General features: G+C 38.0%; 2 protein-coding genes across 3 annotated transcripts; one reads left to right on the forward strand and one right to left on the reverse strand.

Moving 5' to 3' along the window:
• The first annotated feature begins 838 nt into the window (after positions 1-838).
• On the forward strand, positions 839-9,396 carry LOC142615672 (filament-like plant protein 4). 2 transcript variants are annotated; one of them, XM_075788421.1, is made up of 6 exons: positions 839-1,125; positions 4,032-4,145; positions 5,040-5,259; positions 5,388-7,806; positions 8,137-8,197; positions 8,614-9,396. In XM_075788421.1, exons 2-6 carry the CDS (start codon positions 4,038-4,040, stop codon positions 9,070-9,072), a joined length of 3,267 nt encoding a protein of 1,088 aa, XP_075644536.1. In that variant the 5' UTR covers positions 839-1,125; positions 4,032-4,037; the 3' UTR covers positions 9,073-9,396. The 2 variants fall into 2 exon arrangements, with proteins under 2 accessions (XP_075644536.1, XP_075644546.1); XM_075788431.1 differs by having other exon boundaries at positions 992-1,125; positions 3,989-4,145.
• A 6,327-nt stretch (positions 9,397-15,723) lies between these two features.
• LOC142608962 (uncharacterized) lies at positions 15,724-16,266 on the reverse strand. Its single transcript, XM_075780631.1, has one exon. It carries the CDS (start codon positions 16,264-16,266, stop codon positions 15,724-15,726), a length of 543 nt encoding a protein of 180 aa, XP_075636746.1.
• Between the last annotated feature and the right edge of the window lie 876 nt (positions 16,267-17,142).

Genomic DNA, 17,142 nt, shown 5'->3' on the forward strand with positions numbered 1-17,142 from the left:
ATAAAACAAACCATAAATATATATTTTTTGATATGGAGGAAGTAACCCTTTTTTTTTTTTTGCAAAATTTGGGTACAGTACTTAGTTATTATTTTTTTTTTAGGTTATTCTCTTAAAATTCTGCCATGTTAATTTTGTTGCATCAAATGAAATTGTATTTTTTAATTAAGTAATCATATGACTGAATCTTAAAAGAAAAACTTAAGAAAAAGTACCTAAGGTACTGTATCTAAGTTTTGTCTATTTTTTTAATGAAACATTTTGAAAATCCTATGAATCGATAATATAGTAAATGTAAACTTGAGAGATTCAAATTTATGATACATTTTTCAAATTTATGAAGCCCAGTCTAGCACATCATATCTCAAAAGAAATTATGCTATTAACACAATAATTAAGCTCGTAAATTTTGACAGATTCTTAACTTCTCATCTATATCAATCACCGCCATTACTTTCCTACTCACAAATAACAACTTACTTATTAACGAATAAATTTTCAAATCTATGAAATCCAACATAGAGTATCCTGAATGAGATTATGCTATTAACACAACAGTTAAGTTCATAAATTTTTACTCTTCCTCATCTATACTAGATACTACCTTGACTTGTTTTTACATACAAATAACAACTTGCTCCCATTTCTCTAAACTTGTTGCTTGAAGGCCTATAATTCAACCATATTAGTATTTCCCACATAAACAAATATTGGTCATTAAAGTCCAAAAAAGAAAAAAAGAAAAAAAAAAGAATTTTTAAAAAAGGTGATAGGTTTGGAGCTTTTGGCTTTTGCAACGTCTTCCCTTTTAAGTGACACCTATGTCCGAATATTTTTCACCCACCACTATCACCACCCGCTCCACCTTCATCTTCACCTTCACATATTCACATTCACCACCACACTCCTATTTCTCTCTCTCTCTCTCTCTCTCTCTCTCTCTCTCTCTCTCTGTTGAACCAACACTTCACTACAACAAAGAAGCCCTAACTTTGGATCTCCATTGCTGAACCTCTCTCTCTCTCACTCTCTTTCAAACCAAGTCACTCTTCTATTTCAACACAGTTCAGATTATACATATATACTATCCAATACCGTTTGCTGAAGCGAGCTGCATTTGTTTTGGTAAGCTTATTCCCAAAGCATTGTGTGGAAACAATTCAGTCTATGAAGCTACTGGCTTTAAAAAAAAAAAAAAGTGGAAATAGGACTGTCTTTGTTTTTGTTTTTCTTGTCTTTCTGATTTTTTTTTTTTGGGTTTCATTGTTGTTATTAGTTTTTATATTTTGCTTGCCCTTTCTGTTTTCTGAAAACACTTTTTTTTTCATTTGAGATTTTTTATTTGTTTTTATTTTTGATTTTTTCTGTCGGCGACCTTTTCAAGTTTTCCATTTCCAGATTATTCTGTTTCTGCTTCACTCTCTTTCTTTTTAATTTTTGGTTTCTTTGTTGATTGATTCAATGGAGACTAAAAAGATTTACTTAATTTTTTATTTTTAAAAATTGGGTTCTAAGAAAATACCATTTTTGCTTTGCTTTCAGTCTATCAGTCTTGCTTTGTGGTGTGTGTTTGATTAATTTGGATCTAAAATTAGTTCAACAAGATGATTCTTCTTCTAAAATATAATAACAAAACCAATATATGTTTTTTTTTTTATAAGAAAAATAGTGGGTTCACTCTCAGTGTTTTCATTTTGATTTTAATTCCATTTTTTTCTTTTCTAATTTGAAGTGAAATTTTGTCCTGAATTATGGGATCTCTAGCAATAAATAGCTTTTTGATTAATTAGATCTTGAATCTACCCTTGCCCAATTGATTAACCTCATTGCACTCACATATACATACCCAATTTCAATACAATGTACCCTTTTTGGAACTGTTGAAACTGAAAGTACTGTGATGGCTCAGTGTTTCCATGTTAAGAATTTTAGATTTATATCAAACATGCAATGGTGTGTGTTGTAATATACACAATTTCTTAACCCATATATACATAAAAACACAAACACACCCAAATAAAATTTTGGGTGTTGATTTAGCACTGTTTAAGGTATATGATTGTGGTGTGTGATTTTTGGTATTTTGTTTCTTCAGTAATTTATAATAGCTACTTGCATGGAAGAAGTTGTTTGATTACCCAGAAAAATATTTGCACTGCTTGTTTCAATATAGGGGCTCTGTTTTCTGTTATGCTCTGTTTGGCTGTGAAAAATGTACAAACAGAGAGAAATTATGGTTTGGAATTTATGTTTTTGTGGCTTGACAATTTGACTTTGTTGGCATGAGTTTTTCATTTTAGAGAAACCAAAGCCACATTAGAAAATGTTTCCAAAGTAAACAGAATTATTGGTGTGTATATGTTGGCCTGTGTCAATAAATTACAAAATTCCGCTGCGGTCACTTGTGTACCTCAGTTTTATTTTTTACCCAAAATATGCTTTTCTGAATTTTGGTATGCTTAATAGGAAGGCAGTGACAAAACCCTCAGAAGTGACCACACTTGGTATCTTAAAGTGAACATTTGTTTTTGATAGGTAAATAGTGGGGGTGGGGGGAAGATGGGGTTTGAAACACAAATATAGGGCACCACAGAAGGTGTCAATACCATTGAGCTATCACTTGAACGCCGTATCTTAAAGTGCAGTGAGATTTGATTCAAGGGCCACGGAAGAAGTTAATAGGTGTTTCTTGGTCAATTTCGGGACTATATGGGACAGATGTCCTCCATGAGTGAGCATGCTTCGGATTTTTGATTTTGATTTACCACTACCATCATAGCAACTAAGAAGAATGCAATAATTTCATGCAATTAAGCTAGAAATGAGTAAATTTATCTTTTCAGTGATCTTGCATAGCTTTCTCACATTGGAAAATGTCAAGAGTGAGCTATGTGCCATGCAATTTATACCTTTTAATAATCCTCTTCCTTGTGTGTGTGTATATATATAAACGTTCTTGAAATATCATTTGTCTAATACATTGCTACTGATGCTTGATTTCTTTTGTATAATAAAGAACCGATGATTATTTTTGAGCATTTTTTTTTTCTTTGCTGTGTTTCTGCACATTATGAAAGATAATCATAACCATAGAACACTCATTTACTCAAGCATCACTCACCTCTCTCTCTCTCTCTCTCTCTCTCTCTCTCTCTCTCTCTCTCATGTCATTGGTCTTCCCAATTGGGGATGAGCCTTTTGTTTTGTAAGATTCTTTTGTGTTTGCCCCATAGCTTGGGAAATTTTGTTTCAACAACATAAGGTCTCATTGCATCCAGCTGAGGTTCAAATGTCCGTATTTGATAATCGGGATTAGTTTCAAAAACACATCTTTGCCTCATTATACCTACTAGTATGATGGTGCTTTGTTAGTAAAATACTACCTGAGAAACTCATTGGTGTCTGCTCAGTAATCAATGGTGGAAAACATGGAACTGCAGTGTCCTTAATGGCCTTGTCTGGATTGCTCTGACTGTCAGTCCAAAAAGTTTTGAATGCTGCACTTTGTCCTTGTTAATTTATTAGCATGTGTCTTATCAGATTATTGTGGTGCTCATTGAACCATTAAGTGGATGTTTTTTAATCTGTTTCTTGGGACTTGAAGAAGATTCAAGTCCATGGTGTTTTCTGATAATAATTGAATGTTTCCTGGAATTGTACCAACCCAAAAAGATTTTCATACATGAAAATGCAGTTTGCACTTCAAAATGTTTTTTGGTACAATATATCCTTGTAGTGTTTTTTTTCCCCTTGCTCTAATAATTTTCCCATATTTATGAGAAACGTTAGTTCAATAAGAACAAATGAATGTAACTATATATTCCAGAGTAGGATTTATAATTATGGATGAATAATGTATTATACAGGGGCTTGCAAAACATTCTAGGTACAATTTTTGGTGTATTGGTTGGTTTAAAGCTTATGCAGTACTCCTTGATACATTTCTAATTATTTTTCCGCTAATAGGAACTTTGTAAAATTTTCTCAGATGCTCTTCTGTCATTTTAACTCACGATTGGGCAATTTTACAGTCTGAGATGGACCGTCGAAGTTGGCCATGGAAGAAAAAGTCATCTGACAAGGCTGCTGCTGAAAAAGCGGCTGCGGCATCTGACGCTACTGTTGCTGCTACTCTCGCTGATCAGGTGAATTCATTGAAATTAGTTATGTTAATAATGTAAACAGTGGTAATCTGAATATTCTTTCATCTCAAAGGTTTTTCTATTCTTTTTTTCCCCCTAGTGTCTCACCTGCTAGTTATTTATCTGTAACCTGTGGTTGAGCAATTCCTTTTTCTGTCAAAACCATTCTTGAATGTTTCTATGTTCTTACTTTTTATTGTTTCTATACTAGTCTTTAATATGTTGAGTATCCATCTAATTTCCTTCTGCTAGTTGAGAACTACACAATGCTAGCTTTTATGTTCTTTGCTGAATAATTTTCTGCCTTAGTGGATGGTTAACGCTGGTAAATAAGACTAGAAGTCTGATAAGTCTATCTGAATCCAGAAAGTGTGCCCATGGGATTGAGTGTCTCTGTGCTTTTTCATATGTTGGATGACTTCTAATCACTTTAATGTATATCTGAAGTATAGTTGTTTTCTAGGGTGAAGCGTGTAAACTAAATGTTGCCTCCGAGGTCTTTTTTTCCTTCCATCTCTTCATCCTGTTCATCTTCTTTCTTATGAACATTCTGTCATTTGTACTTATTGTTTCTAAATTAGCAGTGAAGCCTTATCATACTATAGTTTTCATCATTCCCGTATCTACTCTCTAAACTGTTCTTCTAACATTTTTACTAAGATATCAGCTTCAGATTTGACGCATTTTTCCCTTTTCACTTCTTTTTCTTATCTCCCATGTAATAGTTATCCTCTTAGCGGTGGGTATCCACACATGCCTTTGTGCATGTGCATTGAGTGGGGGATTGACATTCACAGCTATATGTGAATCTAATTTTCACAACCACATATTTTCTTTAGCATTTTGATGGAATAATTTCATAATTATTCTTTCTGGTTTTCTTCTTCTATTGAACAGGATAACTATAAAAAGCCGAACTTAGTTCAAATTTCTGTGGAGTCATATACGCATCTGACCAGTTTGGAGGATCAAGTTAAGACATATGAGGAACAAGTCCAGACAATGGAGGATCAGATTAAGGAATTGGATGAAAAGCTGTCAGAAGCCAATTCAGAGATGACTACTAAGGACAACCTGGTAAAGCAGCATGCGAAAGTTGCTGAAGAAGCTGTCTCAGGTATGATGCTGATCTAATCTTACTCATAAACGAATTTGTTGCCCTATCAAAATCTGGTTTTTATGTTAAATGGTTTCTTCAATTTATCTTGGCTTGAACTTTTTCAAATTGAAACTACTTTTCTGTAGGTTGGGAAAAAGCTGAAGCTGAAGCTCTGTCATTGAAAAATCATCTAGAAACTGTCACACTTGCAAAGCTCACTGCTGAAGATCGGGCATCACATCTTGATGGTGCTCTTAAAGAGTGCATGCGGCAAATACGAAATCTGAAGGATGAACATGAGCAGAAATTGCAAGACGTTGTTCTTATTAAAAACAAGCAATGTGACAAAATTAAACTTGAGCTTGAAGCAAGAATAGCTAACCTAGACCAAGAACTCCTCAGGTCTGCTGCTGATAATGCCGCTATTTCAAGATCTTTGCAGGAACGTTCGAACATGCTAATCAAGATAAATGAAGAAAAGTCTCAAGCTGAGGCTGAAATTGAGCTTTTAAAGAGCGATGTTGAATCATGCCAAAAGGAAGTAAATTCTCTTAAATATGAACTCCATGTAGCTTCCAAAGAGCTGGAAATTCGTAATGAAGAAAAGAACATGAGTATGAGGTCAGCAGAAGTAGCAAACAAGCAGCATATGGAGGGTGTTAAAAAAATAGCCAAGCTAGAAGCGGAGTGCCAAAGATTACGTGGTCTTGTGCGGAAGAAGTTGCCCGGTCCTGCTGCACTTGCCCAAATGAAGCTAGAGGTTGAGAATTTAGGCCGGGATTATGGAGAAAGTCGACTGAGGAGGTCTCCCGTTAAGTCTTCTAGTCCTCTCCTCTCTCCAGTGCCTGAGTTTCCCCTCGATAATGCACAGAAGTTCCATAAAGAGAATGAGTTTCTCACTGAACGTTTATTGGCAATGGAGGAAGAAACAAAGATGCTCAAAGAAGCTTTGGCAAAGCGTAACAGTGAATTGCTGGCTTCAAGGAGTTTGTGTGCTAAGACAGCCAGCAAGCTTCAAAGTTTAGAAGCACAACTTCTAGTCAGCAATCAGCAGAAAAGTTCACCAAAATCTATAATTCATATTACCACTGAAGGTTCTTCAAGTCAAAATGCAAGTAATCCACCAAGCTTGACCTCCATGTCAGAAGATGGAAATGATGATGAGAGAAGTTGCGCTGAGTCTTGGTCTATGTCAATGATTTCTGAGCTCTCCCAATGCAAGAAAGAAAAGAACAATGAGAAATTGAACAAGGCTGAAAATGCAAATCACTTAGAGCTTATGGATGACTTTCTAGAGATGGAGAAGCTGGCTTGTCTATCAAATGATTCTAATGGAGGCATCTCCATTTCGGAATCTTCAAACGATAAGGTGCCTAAAATTCCAAACCCTGATGCATCAGGAGAAGTCACGACTGAGAAAACTCTCCTGTCTGAACAGCAATGTGATTTAAATCCATTGGAAAATCATGTATCTTCTGGCGTGGAATTTTCAGAACCAAGTCCTGGCTCAGATGTAGATCAGCTGCCATTGATGAAGCTCCGATCAAAGATTTCAATGGTGTTTGAGTCTATGCCCAAGGATGCTGATATGGGGAAAATTTTGGAGGATATTAAGCATGTTCTGTTCGATGTACATGTTGTTTCCAAGGAAGTACACTGTTCTGATGCCACATTGGACAGGAAGTCTGACCCAGAAGATTCAGTGGTAACTGCAGAAAAGGACATTTCTTTGTCCCAGCCAGCTACAGAAACTGTGGATATGATAAGCCAAGATTTGGCAGCTGCCATTTCACAGATTCATGACTTCATATTGTTTTTGGGAAAAGAAGCAATGGGAGTCCATGACACATCACCTGATGGCTGTGGATTGAATCAGAAAATTGAGAAGTTATCTGTCACCTTTAATAGAGTTGTGTACAGCAATACTAGTTTGGTTGATTTTGTTCTTGACCTTTCCCATGTTTTAGCTAAAGCCAGTGAACTCAGATTCAGTGTCCTGGGGTACAAGAATGCTGATGCAGAAATTAATAGTCCTGATTGCATCGACAAAGTTGCTTTACCTGAGAATAAAGTAGTTCAAAAGGATTCATCAGGAGAAAGATATCATGGTGGTTGTGCCCGCATTTCTAATCCCACTTCTGACCTTGAGGTTCCTGACGATGGAAATCTAGTCTCGGGCTTTGAATCAAATTCCACATCATGTAAGTTCTCATCAGAGGAGTTTGAAGAACTGAAATCAGAGAAAGATAACATGGCTGTGGATCTAGCAAGATCTACCGAGAACCTAGAGATGACAAAGTCCCAGTTACGGGAAACTGAGCAGCTTCTAGCAGAAGTTAAATCACAATTGGCATCTGCTCAAAGGTCCAACAGCCTGGCTGAGACACAGCTGAAATGTATGGCAGAGTCATACAGATCACTTGAAGCACGAGCAACAGAGTTAGAAACTGAGCTGAACTTATTGCGGTCAAAAACAGCAACTTTAGAAAATGAGCTTCAAGGGGAAAAGAATTGTCATCAAGATGCGCTTGCCAGATGTCAGGAACTTCAAGATCAATTGCAAAGGTTAGAATCCAACTTATTCTTGCCCACCTCTCTTGTCCCAATTGATACACATTCCTCATCTAAAAATCAGACATGAGAGGGCCTGAAGGCCTTCTGAAAAATTCTGGGATGCAATTTTTAAGGCCAGAATGCATTTTATTTGTGCTGCCAGGTTCAATTCAATAAGCATATTTGCATTTTTAATGATTTGTATTTTAGTTGTTTTAGTCATGCTAATTCACATGGCACTGTTAACTCACAAATTAATTATTCATTTTGTTTTAAATATTTAATGAAATCTCCTGTTGCTTGATCTCAATTCTGATTTATGTCTAACTCCTATTATTTTAGGAATGAGGGCTGCTCTGTTTGTGCTGAAGCAGCAGCTGATATTGAACTCAAGGCCAAACAGGTGAGACCTAGATTTATCTGCAGAAAATAATTCTTTCTATCCCCCACACATATGTTTGTATCAATGCAATTGTGTAGAATAATTTATCAGTTCTGTTTTTGTTCAAACGACATAATTGAAAACATCCATGTGTTATTTGGTGCTTTGCATGTGTGCATCACTAGTTTCTCTGCTTCTTAAGTGCCTGCATATTGAATAGATCTATAGGTACTTCATGCATGTTTCCATATCAAGTATGTGTATATGTATATTAAAAGTTATGATAAATGATTAAAGTTTGTACTGTAATTTCTAACTTACTTGAATTTCGTTCCAATGTTGCTTGTTGAATGCTTGCCTTATGCCAATTGGTATGATCAGTATGAAAAACAAAGAAAAGAAAAATCTAAACTTCAAACTGTTTCTTTTAATCACAGGACAGGGAGTTAACAGCTGCAGCAGAGAAGCTAGCCGAGTGTCAAGAAACCATTTTCCTTCTTGGCAAGCAGTTGAAATCTTTGCATCCTCCAACAGAACTAATGGGATCTCCTTACATTGACAGGAGTCAAAGGAGTGAAGGTCTGGCTGAGAATGAACCAACTACTAGTGGTATGACCTTGCAAAGCTTTGATCAAGCTGAATTGGACGGTGTTGCTTCTGCCAATCTGCAAAAGTTAGGTGCTGAATCTCCCCTGGGCCTTCTTTATAGTTCCCCGGGAAGCCCATCTGATACCGAAGCAAATCAATCCCTGAGGTCACCAATCAGCTCAAAGCATCCAAAACACAGGCCTACCAAGTCAGGCTCTTCATCATCTTCTTCTGCCACCCCAACACCAGAAAAACATTCACGAGGATTTAGCAGATTCTTTTCCTCGAAAGCAAAGAATGGTCATTAAGCTTGCTGCTCGCAGGCAAAAATAATGGTTGTTGGTTGAAGTGGCCATTTAGAAATAATATTTAGAAGTACCAAAGATGGAGAGCTCTTGTCATTTCATTTTAGAATCATATTTTGGGAGGTTTTGTGAAGCTCTTTCTGAGAGGTATGCTTTCCAAAACATCAGGTAATTTTTGTAACTAATGGCTGTAAATGATATCCATATATGTGAATTTGTTTTCTTCAATTCTACTTTACCTTCTGTAATTTGGTCAATTGAACCATGACATTTGCTGAACTGCTACAAAATATCTTGCTTATATTGTATGTGGCAGTTTATGTATATGCTCTTACTTTATTCTCTTTGGTCAAAGAAAGAACAAAACTCTGGAATCTGGGATGTAAACAGTTAAGGGTTAAGTGGGTCGATTTAGGTTCAGTACCACCTGGGAGGGATTGAGAGTGGCCTAGAACTTGTGGGGTGTCCAAATTTGTGGGTTCCTGTTTGACCCATTTGGTCGAATATCTTTAAGGCCTCTGATATGGGTGCTGATTTTTGAGGCCATATCTTTTGTTTTCTTAGCCTGGAACCCTGGGCCTCATCCATTAGAGTGATGTATTGGGCTCAAGACTCAAGAGCAGACTTATGGGTTGGCTGGGCTTGTTGGGCATGGCCTATAGGGTCTGAAAATAGGTTGAAACATTGGCTTCGCGTGGGCCTGTGGGGTAACGTACTATCACGTAGTATGATTTTTGGATCATCTTTTGTTGATCTAGAATTCAAATTTGGTTTGGTCCGGGTGTCCACCCAACTCAATTTTGGGCCACTATGATGTAACAGTGGGTACATAAGAGGGATGGAGAATTTGAGGGATTGTTTTTTTTTTTTGAGAAATAATTACAACATGTTGCAAACTTTGCAGCTCGAACCTTTCACCCCTAGAGGCCCTGTGTAATAATTCTATCGTGCAATTACCATAGAGTTGTGAGATGTAAAAGTTTGAATAGTAAAAAAATAAAAAGTAAAAAGTTGAACAGTTAAAAAAAATTTTGATCCAAGGGCTAAGATTAATAAAAGTGAATTTCAAATTTTTAATCTCAACCATTGATTCTGAGTTATCTGAATCTGAAATATGAGATTGAGAATCTCTCTAAGTCCAAATCAATTTTAGAAGAGAAGGGGGAAAAAAAAAAGAATTAATCCTATTTCTTGAATTATATTATGATGTAGCAAACTAAAGAGCATTCTCATCAAATGTGGGATAAATGCTAAAAGTTATTTTTAGCAACAAAACCACTAAAAAAGCCTCTACGTCAATGGTGCTAAATATTAAAATTTTTAGCACCTTTCTATAGTAAGATGTTATTACTAACATCCTACTGTTCTTATCGTAGCAAGTTGCTACTCATTTTTTATTCCCCTTCTCTCTCTTTCCTCAAATCTCACCCTCTGCTCTCTCTCTCTCTGTCGCTCTCTCCCTCTCAGCCCCCTCTCTCCTTTAAAACCCGACCCACACCTCTCTCTCTCAACCACTGTTTCTTCATCACACACTCCATCAAGTCACCACTTCCATTAACCCAACCCACATATAGTGAGATTGCTGAATCTAGAAACCCAAATCGACTCACATCTCTCTCTCTCTCTGATTTTCGATGGTGGTTTGATCTCTGATTGGCTTTTGTTTTTGTTTTTGTTTTTCCTATTGTTGTTAGTGATGTGATTGTTGATTTGGGTTTGAGATTTGGTTGTGATTTTGGTGGTTGGGGGTTGAGGTTGTGGGTGGTGGTGATAATGGCTGTGGTTGTTGTGGCTATGACGGTGGTTGAGTGGGTTTTGCGGTTAATGGGTTGGTGTTGGTGGCTAGCAGTGGGTGTGTGGATGTGGGTTTTGCTAGGTTGAGAAGAAATAGGTGGGTTTGGTGGTTGGTGTGCCGTGGGTTGAGGCAGAGAGAGGATGAAAGGGAAAAGAAAGGGTTGTGCTGTGGGTGGAGGTCGGTGGTTGGTTGTGCCGTGGTTGGTGCTGTGCTGGTGGTGGAGGCCGTTGGTTGCATGGATTTGTGGTGCTTGTGGGTTTGTGGTGGCTTGGGTGGTGAGAATAAAAAATGATAAATAAATAATATTTTAATGAAGTGGTAATAAAAATAGAAGTTTTGATGTTAGGTGTATTGTAAAGTGAAATGTTGAATGCTATAAAATTGATTTTTTAAATGCCAAATGCTAAAATTTTTAAAACTCTTGATAAGAATGCTCTAACAATTGTGAAGTCATAGCAGAAGGTGGAATGCAATACTTTCAATTTGGCTGTTCATGCATGTTGTTATTCTTATTAATGAAAAATGCTAAAATTACAACTCATGTTACCACAAAATAATTACAAAATGACAAGATTTTTTTTTTTTTAAATATAGAAAAAACTGACATGATAATCAGTTTCACATCAAGATACAATAAATATTAAATTTTCATTATCCTTTGATTTAATATCTTAAGAGTTGACAAATCCATTTGTAAAACATATATAGTAAATTTTTTTTTATTTTTTTTTTCAATCATTCATTTGAGTCATTTCTGAATTAATCATCAGCAAGTCGTTCAACTTAAAAGCGAATAGTCAAGCAAGTTGCCGGAACTGTAAGGAAATGGCACGCGATTTCAGACCAAAGTTCATACTGAAATCACGGATTCATGTCTGCCTATCTATTTTTTTTGAGAAGAAATGTCTGCCTACCTACACATTTATCCATATCAATGACTTAAAAAATATATTACCCCATCATCCCAATTCCCACGTATGTGTTCGAAGTTGCAAACCCAACAGTACGTACGGAATATAATTTTTTTATTAAAAAAAAACTCATAATTATTTTGCTACTTTGATCAGCTACGGGGACAAGATGTTGGGTTCAGCTTCTGTCCAGTGGTCAGTAGCCACTGGACACGTTGGATTGGCGACACGTGTCCAAGACTGGACACATGTCATGAATCCAACGTGTCCAGTGGCACTGGCCACTGGACAAAAGCCGGATCCAAGATGTTAGTCTTTCAAAGCCATTGATCATTAGTTTGAATGTCAATAAAGAATTGATAAAATTTTCCTCCTTTTTCTTGCTTGGAAGATTTGGTAAGTGAACATGAAGTAAAGGTTATGTGCCAAATGCCAATTATAAATGATAATAAACCTATATAATACTCATACAATGTTTATAAATTTATAATATATATATATGTATATATATATATATGTGGTTAAACAGGTAGTAGTATTCAAAAACTAGAAACCAAAATTAAAGGAGCAGTTACGCTCATACAGAGTTCCCACTACATCTAGACTAGCTAACATGGCAACATCCGTTGGAGGGGATTGATAAATTACAAAATCTTGTGAACTAGTGGCCCCTTTTCTAGCAAGGGCGTCGGCACACTTATTTGCTTCCCTATATCAATGTTGAACTTGAACTCTTGGGATTCTTTGCAAGCCTTCTTTGCAATCAGTAATAACGACATCATTGCCATTCGTGTTTCCCTCTTCCTTCAATAGCAGAACAACCACAATCTTTGCATCAAGCTCAATTAAAACATTTGTCAAGTTTAATTCGATGCACAGGTTGATACCATCTCAGATAGCCCATAACTTGACAGCCACACTGCCACCAGCTCTGCCTAGATTGCCCGATGAAGAGCCATTCGAATTCAGCTTATACCAATTCTCTGGAGGAGGGTGCCACTGAACCTGAACTGAAACTACAAAGCATCTCACCTTACCATTAACACCAAGGAACGCAAATTCAGATGCTCTAGCAAGAGTTTCTGTCTTAAGGGATCTGTGGGAGGAGGTGTCTCTGAAGACCACCTTATTACGCCAAAGCCATAAACTCCACACTCCAAAAGGAAAGACAATACCCCAGCTAATACCCGAGAAGGACGCCTGTTGTGAAACATAGTTGATTAGGAGCCAATCATCAAGATTTGAACCATTGAACAATTCGGGCTGAATAGGAGTTGCAAGTGAATCCCAAAAAAGATGGGCCTGAGGGCAGTCTCTCAACACGTGAATAATTGATTCCCCTGCATTATTATAAAGAGGGCAAAGAGTGGGAGTGTTTACTCCTCTTGCACACTTCCCTGACTGGTATACTTTTATGGAGGCATCGCCATAAGAAACATTTGATTTTTGGATAGGTGCTTGCTTTCCAAACCCAACCACCTGTAAACGAGCTTAAATGGGGATTATCATCAGCCATGCATGCCAATCTATAGGCTTCTTTAAGCTCAAAATCTCCATTAGGTGACAAAGTCCAAAAGATACGGTCCACACTTGTCGCTACCAAAGGGAAATGGGTGGCCTTGATTTTTTGGATTAAGGGTGTGGGGAAAGTGAGAGACAGACTTCCCAAATTCCAAAAGTTATGTTGAATAACATCTTTCAAGAGAAAAGATTCTTCCCCTCTTTGAAGAGGGCCTGCAATGAGGCTTCTCAAAGGACCATCACTTAGCCATTTATCATGCCAGAAGGGAAGTCCACTATTCATACCAGCTATCCATTTTAGGCCTTTTTGAAAGACTGCTTCACCTTTCTTAAGTGTTGCCCAAGTAGATGAACAAGATCCAAGTTTAAGACGGTGATGTCTTCTTCGACCTGTATACTTGTGAGAAAGGACCCTTGCCCATAGAGATCCTTTCTCTTGGTGAAAACGCCAATTGAGCTTGGCAAGTAAAGCCACATTTTTCTCTTTAGCATATTGAAGACCCAAACCTCCATTCTTCTTGGTTGTTGTGATTTTCTTTCAACTAATTAAATGCATTTTCTTTCTATTCTCCGTAGAACCCCAAATAAAGTTTCAAGAAGGTTTATCAATGCTCTATTTTATCTTGGTAGGATGGACCTCACATTGCATGGCGTAATTCGGGATAGTGGAAAGGGTAACTTGTGTCAATACTACCTGCCCAACAAAGGATAAAAGATGAGTTTTCCCGCTTGCTAAGTGATTCTAAACACGCTCAACTACAGCCCCAAAATCTTGAGGAAGCGATGTATGCTTGATGGGGAGGCCAAGTATTTCCCTAAAGAAGGGGTTGACTGAAACTGAAGAATATCACATAGCTCCTCTCTAATGTGAGAGGCCAGGTTAGGGGAGAAGAAGACACGAGATTTCTCGACACTAAACTTCTGACTCGATAGCCCACAGAAAGTGTCTAGAACATCCCTAACATCTCTACATTTCTTCACATCAGCCTTAGCAAAAAGAACAAGATCATCTGTAAAAAACAGATCGAAAAATGCCGCACCACCTCTCGAGGCTAAGATAGGGTCCCAGAGCTTTGCATCTCATTTTTCTGTGATGCATGCCCCTAATACCTCCATACATAGTATGAACAGATATGGAGAGAGGGGGTCTCCCTGTCTTATGCCCCTTGATGGATGAAAAGGTTCTAGAGCTCCTCTATTATAGAGCACTAATATGGATGAGGTAGAGACACAACTCATAATTAGAGAACTTAGATAATTCGAAAATTTAAATAGAGCAAGCATATCTCTAATGAAACTCCACTCAAGGCGGTCATAAGCTTTTTCTAAATCGACCTTAATTGCCATGAACTCCTCTCTACCTTTCTTTTTGGACATGAAGTGGATTAACTCTTGCACAATGATAGCATTGTCCACACCCTTTCTCTTAAGAACAAATGTTGTTTGGAGTGGTGAAATTAAATAGTCCAGGGCAGCTCCGATGCAGGCCATCAGGAGCTTAGTGATGACCTTGTACACGGTATTACAAAGGCCAATGGGACGGAAATTTCTGAGAGACTCTAGACTATTGCATTTTGGAATGAGGGTGATCAAAGTTTTGTTAAGATATTCCAAAATTTTACCAGTATAGAATATCTACTTAACTTCGGCTTTAAAATAGGGACCCACAATAAGCCAAAAGCGTTGAAAAAATCCCGCGTGAAGCCTATTTGGCCCAGTGCTTTATAAGGTTTAAGAGATCGTAGAGCAGCGAATATTTCTTCATCAATGACTAGAAGTTCAAGTTGGGCTATATCTTCCATATTCAATCTGCTCTTCCGAAATGGGGGTGGCCATTCCTTCAAAATGGGTGTTTCCATATTCAATCTTCTCCTCCGAATCAAGGTCCAATTATGAAAAAAACGCAGTATTTCTATCACCTTCAACCACCCAAGAAATTCTAGACTTCATGCTCCAAAATTCAGCCTCTAAGTTAGCAGTGTGTGATAATTCACAAAGGAGCGATTTCTCAAGATCAATAAGAAAGCTGTTTGGATTGTTCCCCAAAGCAGTTTGAATCCCCTTAAGTCTTGGACAGATGTGCCTCTTTCTTTGGAAAATTTTCCTAAAGTGTTCTCTATTCCATATTCTAGCTTTCGCTGTGAAGGTCGAAATGGCATTAGATAAGGGACCAGTCCAAACCCTACTAACAAGGCTAGGGAAGGTAGGATGAGAGAGCCATATCGGTTGGAACCTGAATGGACGAGGGTGTTGATTCCCATGATTAAGCCGTAGAGAAAGGAAAACAAGACTGTGGTCTAAATGAGACTGTTCCAAGTGCTTAACACAAGCTTCCGAATAAAGGACGTTCCAGGTGGCATTTACAAAGACCCTATCAATTCTTTCTTGCACAAGATGGGATAGGGGTTGCCGATTAGTCCACGTAGATCAGGGACCAGAGAACCCCAATTCAATCATTCCACAAGTATTAAGACATTCTTGGAAGTTGACTGCTCTAGAGATATAAACAGGCCTACCCCCAAATTTATCTTCTCCACGAAGCACTTCATTAAAATCACTCGCAATGATCCATGGTAGTGTGTGCACCTCAGCTACCTTAGAAAGATTATCCCGCAACAGATGCCTCTCAGCATATCTTGGGCTCGCATATACCGTAGACATAAGCCAGGAAGAGTTTAAGGAGAGATCCTTCACTATCGTGTGGATCTCTTGTTCTGTGGATGAAAGTTCAAAGACTTCTACTTGAGTTGAATCCCACAAAACCCACAGACCACCTGTATACTCGATATTATTGGCATGAATTGCCCCATCAAGGCGAAACCTGTTTGTAATTTCTTTTGCTCTAGAACCACTCACTTTAGTCTCAGTAATAATCGTAATAGCAGGATAGTGTGTTAGTGTCAAATTATGAACAAACGATTGAAAGGAGGGGTTAAGGGCACCTCGACAATTCCAAACTAAAATATTCATTATATACAAAACTAAACAATTGGGGAGCAATCCCATTTAGTTAGAGACAAAGAGCTCACCTCCATCTTCAATCTCCATCCATCAGAATCCACCACAAGCTTTTCCTGAGCAAAATCCTCTGATGTATCCTCCTGTATCATTATGTCCTCCCCCTGATTTGCTCTTGGACTTGTGCTCGCCTCAGAATTCTTCTTGGGAGGCCTGAGCTTAAGATCAATACGCTTTAAGACCACCGTAAAGACATTAAGGGTAGCCGTTGCAATACGATCCTCCATATCACCTCTTGGGCTGGATTGGTCATTTGAGATGTCTCTCAATGGGGCTTTAGTCGAAGATAGCTCCGGATCTCCCCTGATCGTGTCACCCAAGCTCCCCCCCTGACCATCACTTCCACAGGTGGGTGTGTCCATATCAGATAAGATATCATAGCTGGGTTTCATAGAGCTACTTGCTAAAAACACAATTGGTTTGCTCGGGTTGAGTTTGAAAACACTGTCAAGCGATGTGGCTTTCCCCTAAAGGGAGTGTTTCTGTCGGTATTCCTTTAGGCTAGATGCACCGTAAGCTTTTTGATGAGATTTGGCGTATCAGACTTGGCTTTTAAGGGTTAATTGAGTTGTAGGGACCTTAGGCTTGTCATTTACTTTGGCTTGGTTAGTGCGATTGACCACAGACGCACTAGGGTCTAATTAAAGCCTAAAAGCCTGCAGGTCTTTCTTTTCTGTAGGGCCTGATGGGTCAAGCCTAGAGGTGGATGGGCTTTCGGCCTGATCAGGGATTCGGGCCCTCAACTGATGAGCCATACTAAAGTGGGGATGTTGGGCTGAATCTTTCTTCTCTTTCTTAGCAACTTTCTTTTTGGTGAAACTAGAACCC

Source organism: Castanea sativa, chromosome 1 (genome assembly GCF_040712315.1).
Source record: "Castanea sativa cultivar Marrone di Chiusa Pesio chromosome 1, ASM4071231v1".
Classification (NCBI taxonomy): Eukaryota; Viridiplantae; Streptophyta; class Magnoliopsida; order Fagales; family Fagaceae; genus Castanea; species Castanea sativa.

Bases quoted from the DNA above. Each gene is read 5' to 3' on its own strand.
- LOC142608962 (XM_075780631.1), bottom strand. From the start codon at position 16,266: ATGAATATTTTAGTTTGGAATTGTCGAGGTGCCCTTAACCCCTCCTTT.
- LOC142615672 (XM_075788421.1), top strand. From the start codon at position 4,038: ATGGACCGTCGAAGTTGGCCATGGAAGAAAAAGTCATCTGACAAGGCT. The intron at 4,146-5,039 runs GTGAATTCATTG...TCTATTGAACAG, and splicing joins CTGCTACTCTCGCTGATCAG to GATAACTATAAAAAGCCGAA. The intron at 8,198-8,613 runs GTGAGACCTAGA...TTTTAATCACAG, and splicing joins TTGAACTCAAGGCCAAACAG to GACAGGGAGTTAACAGCTGC.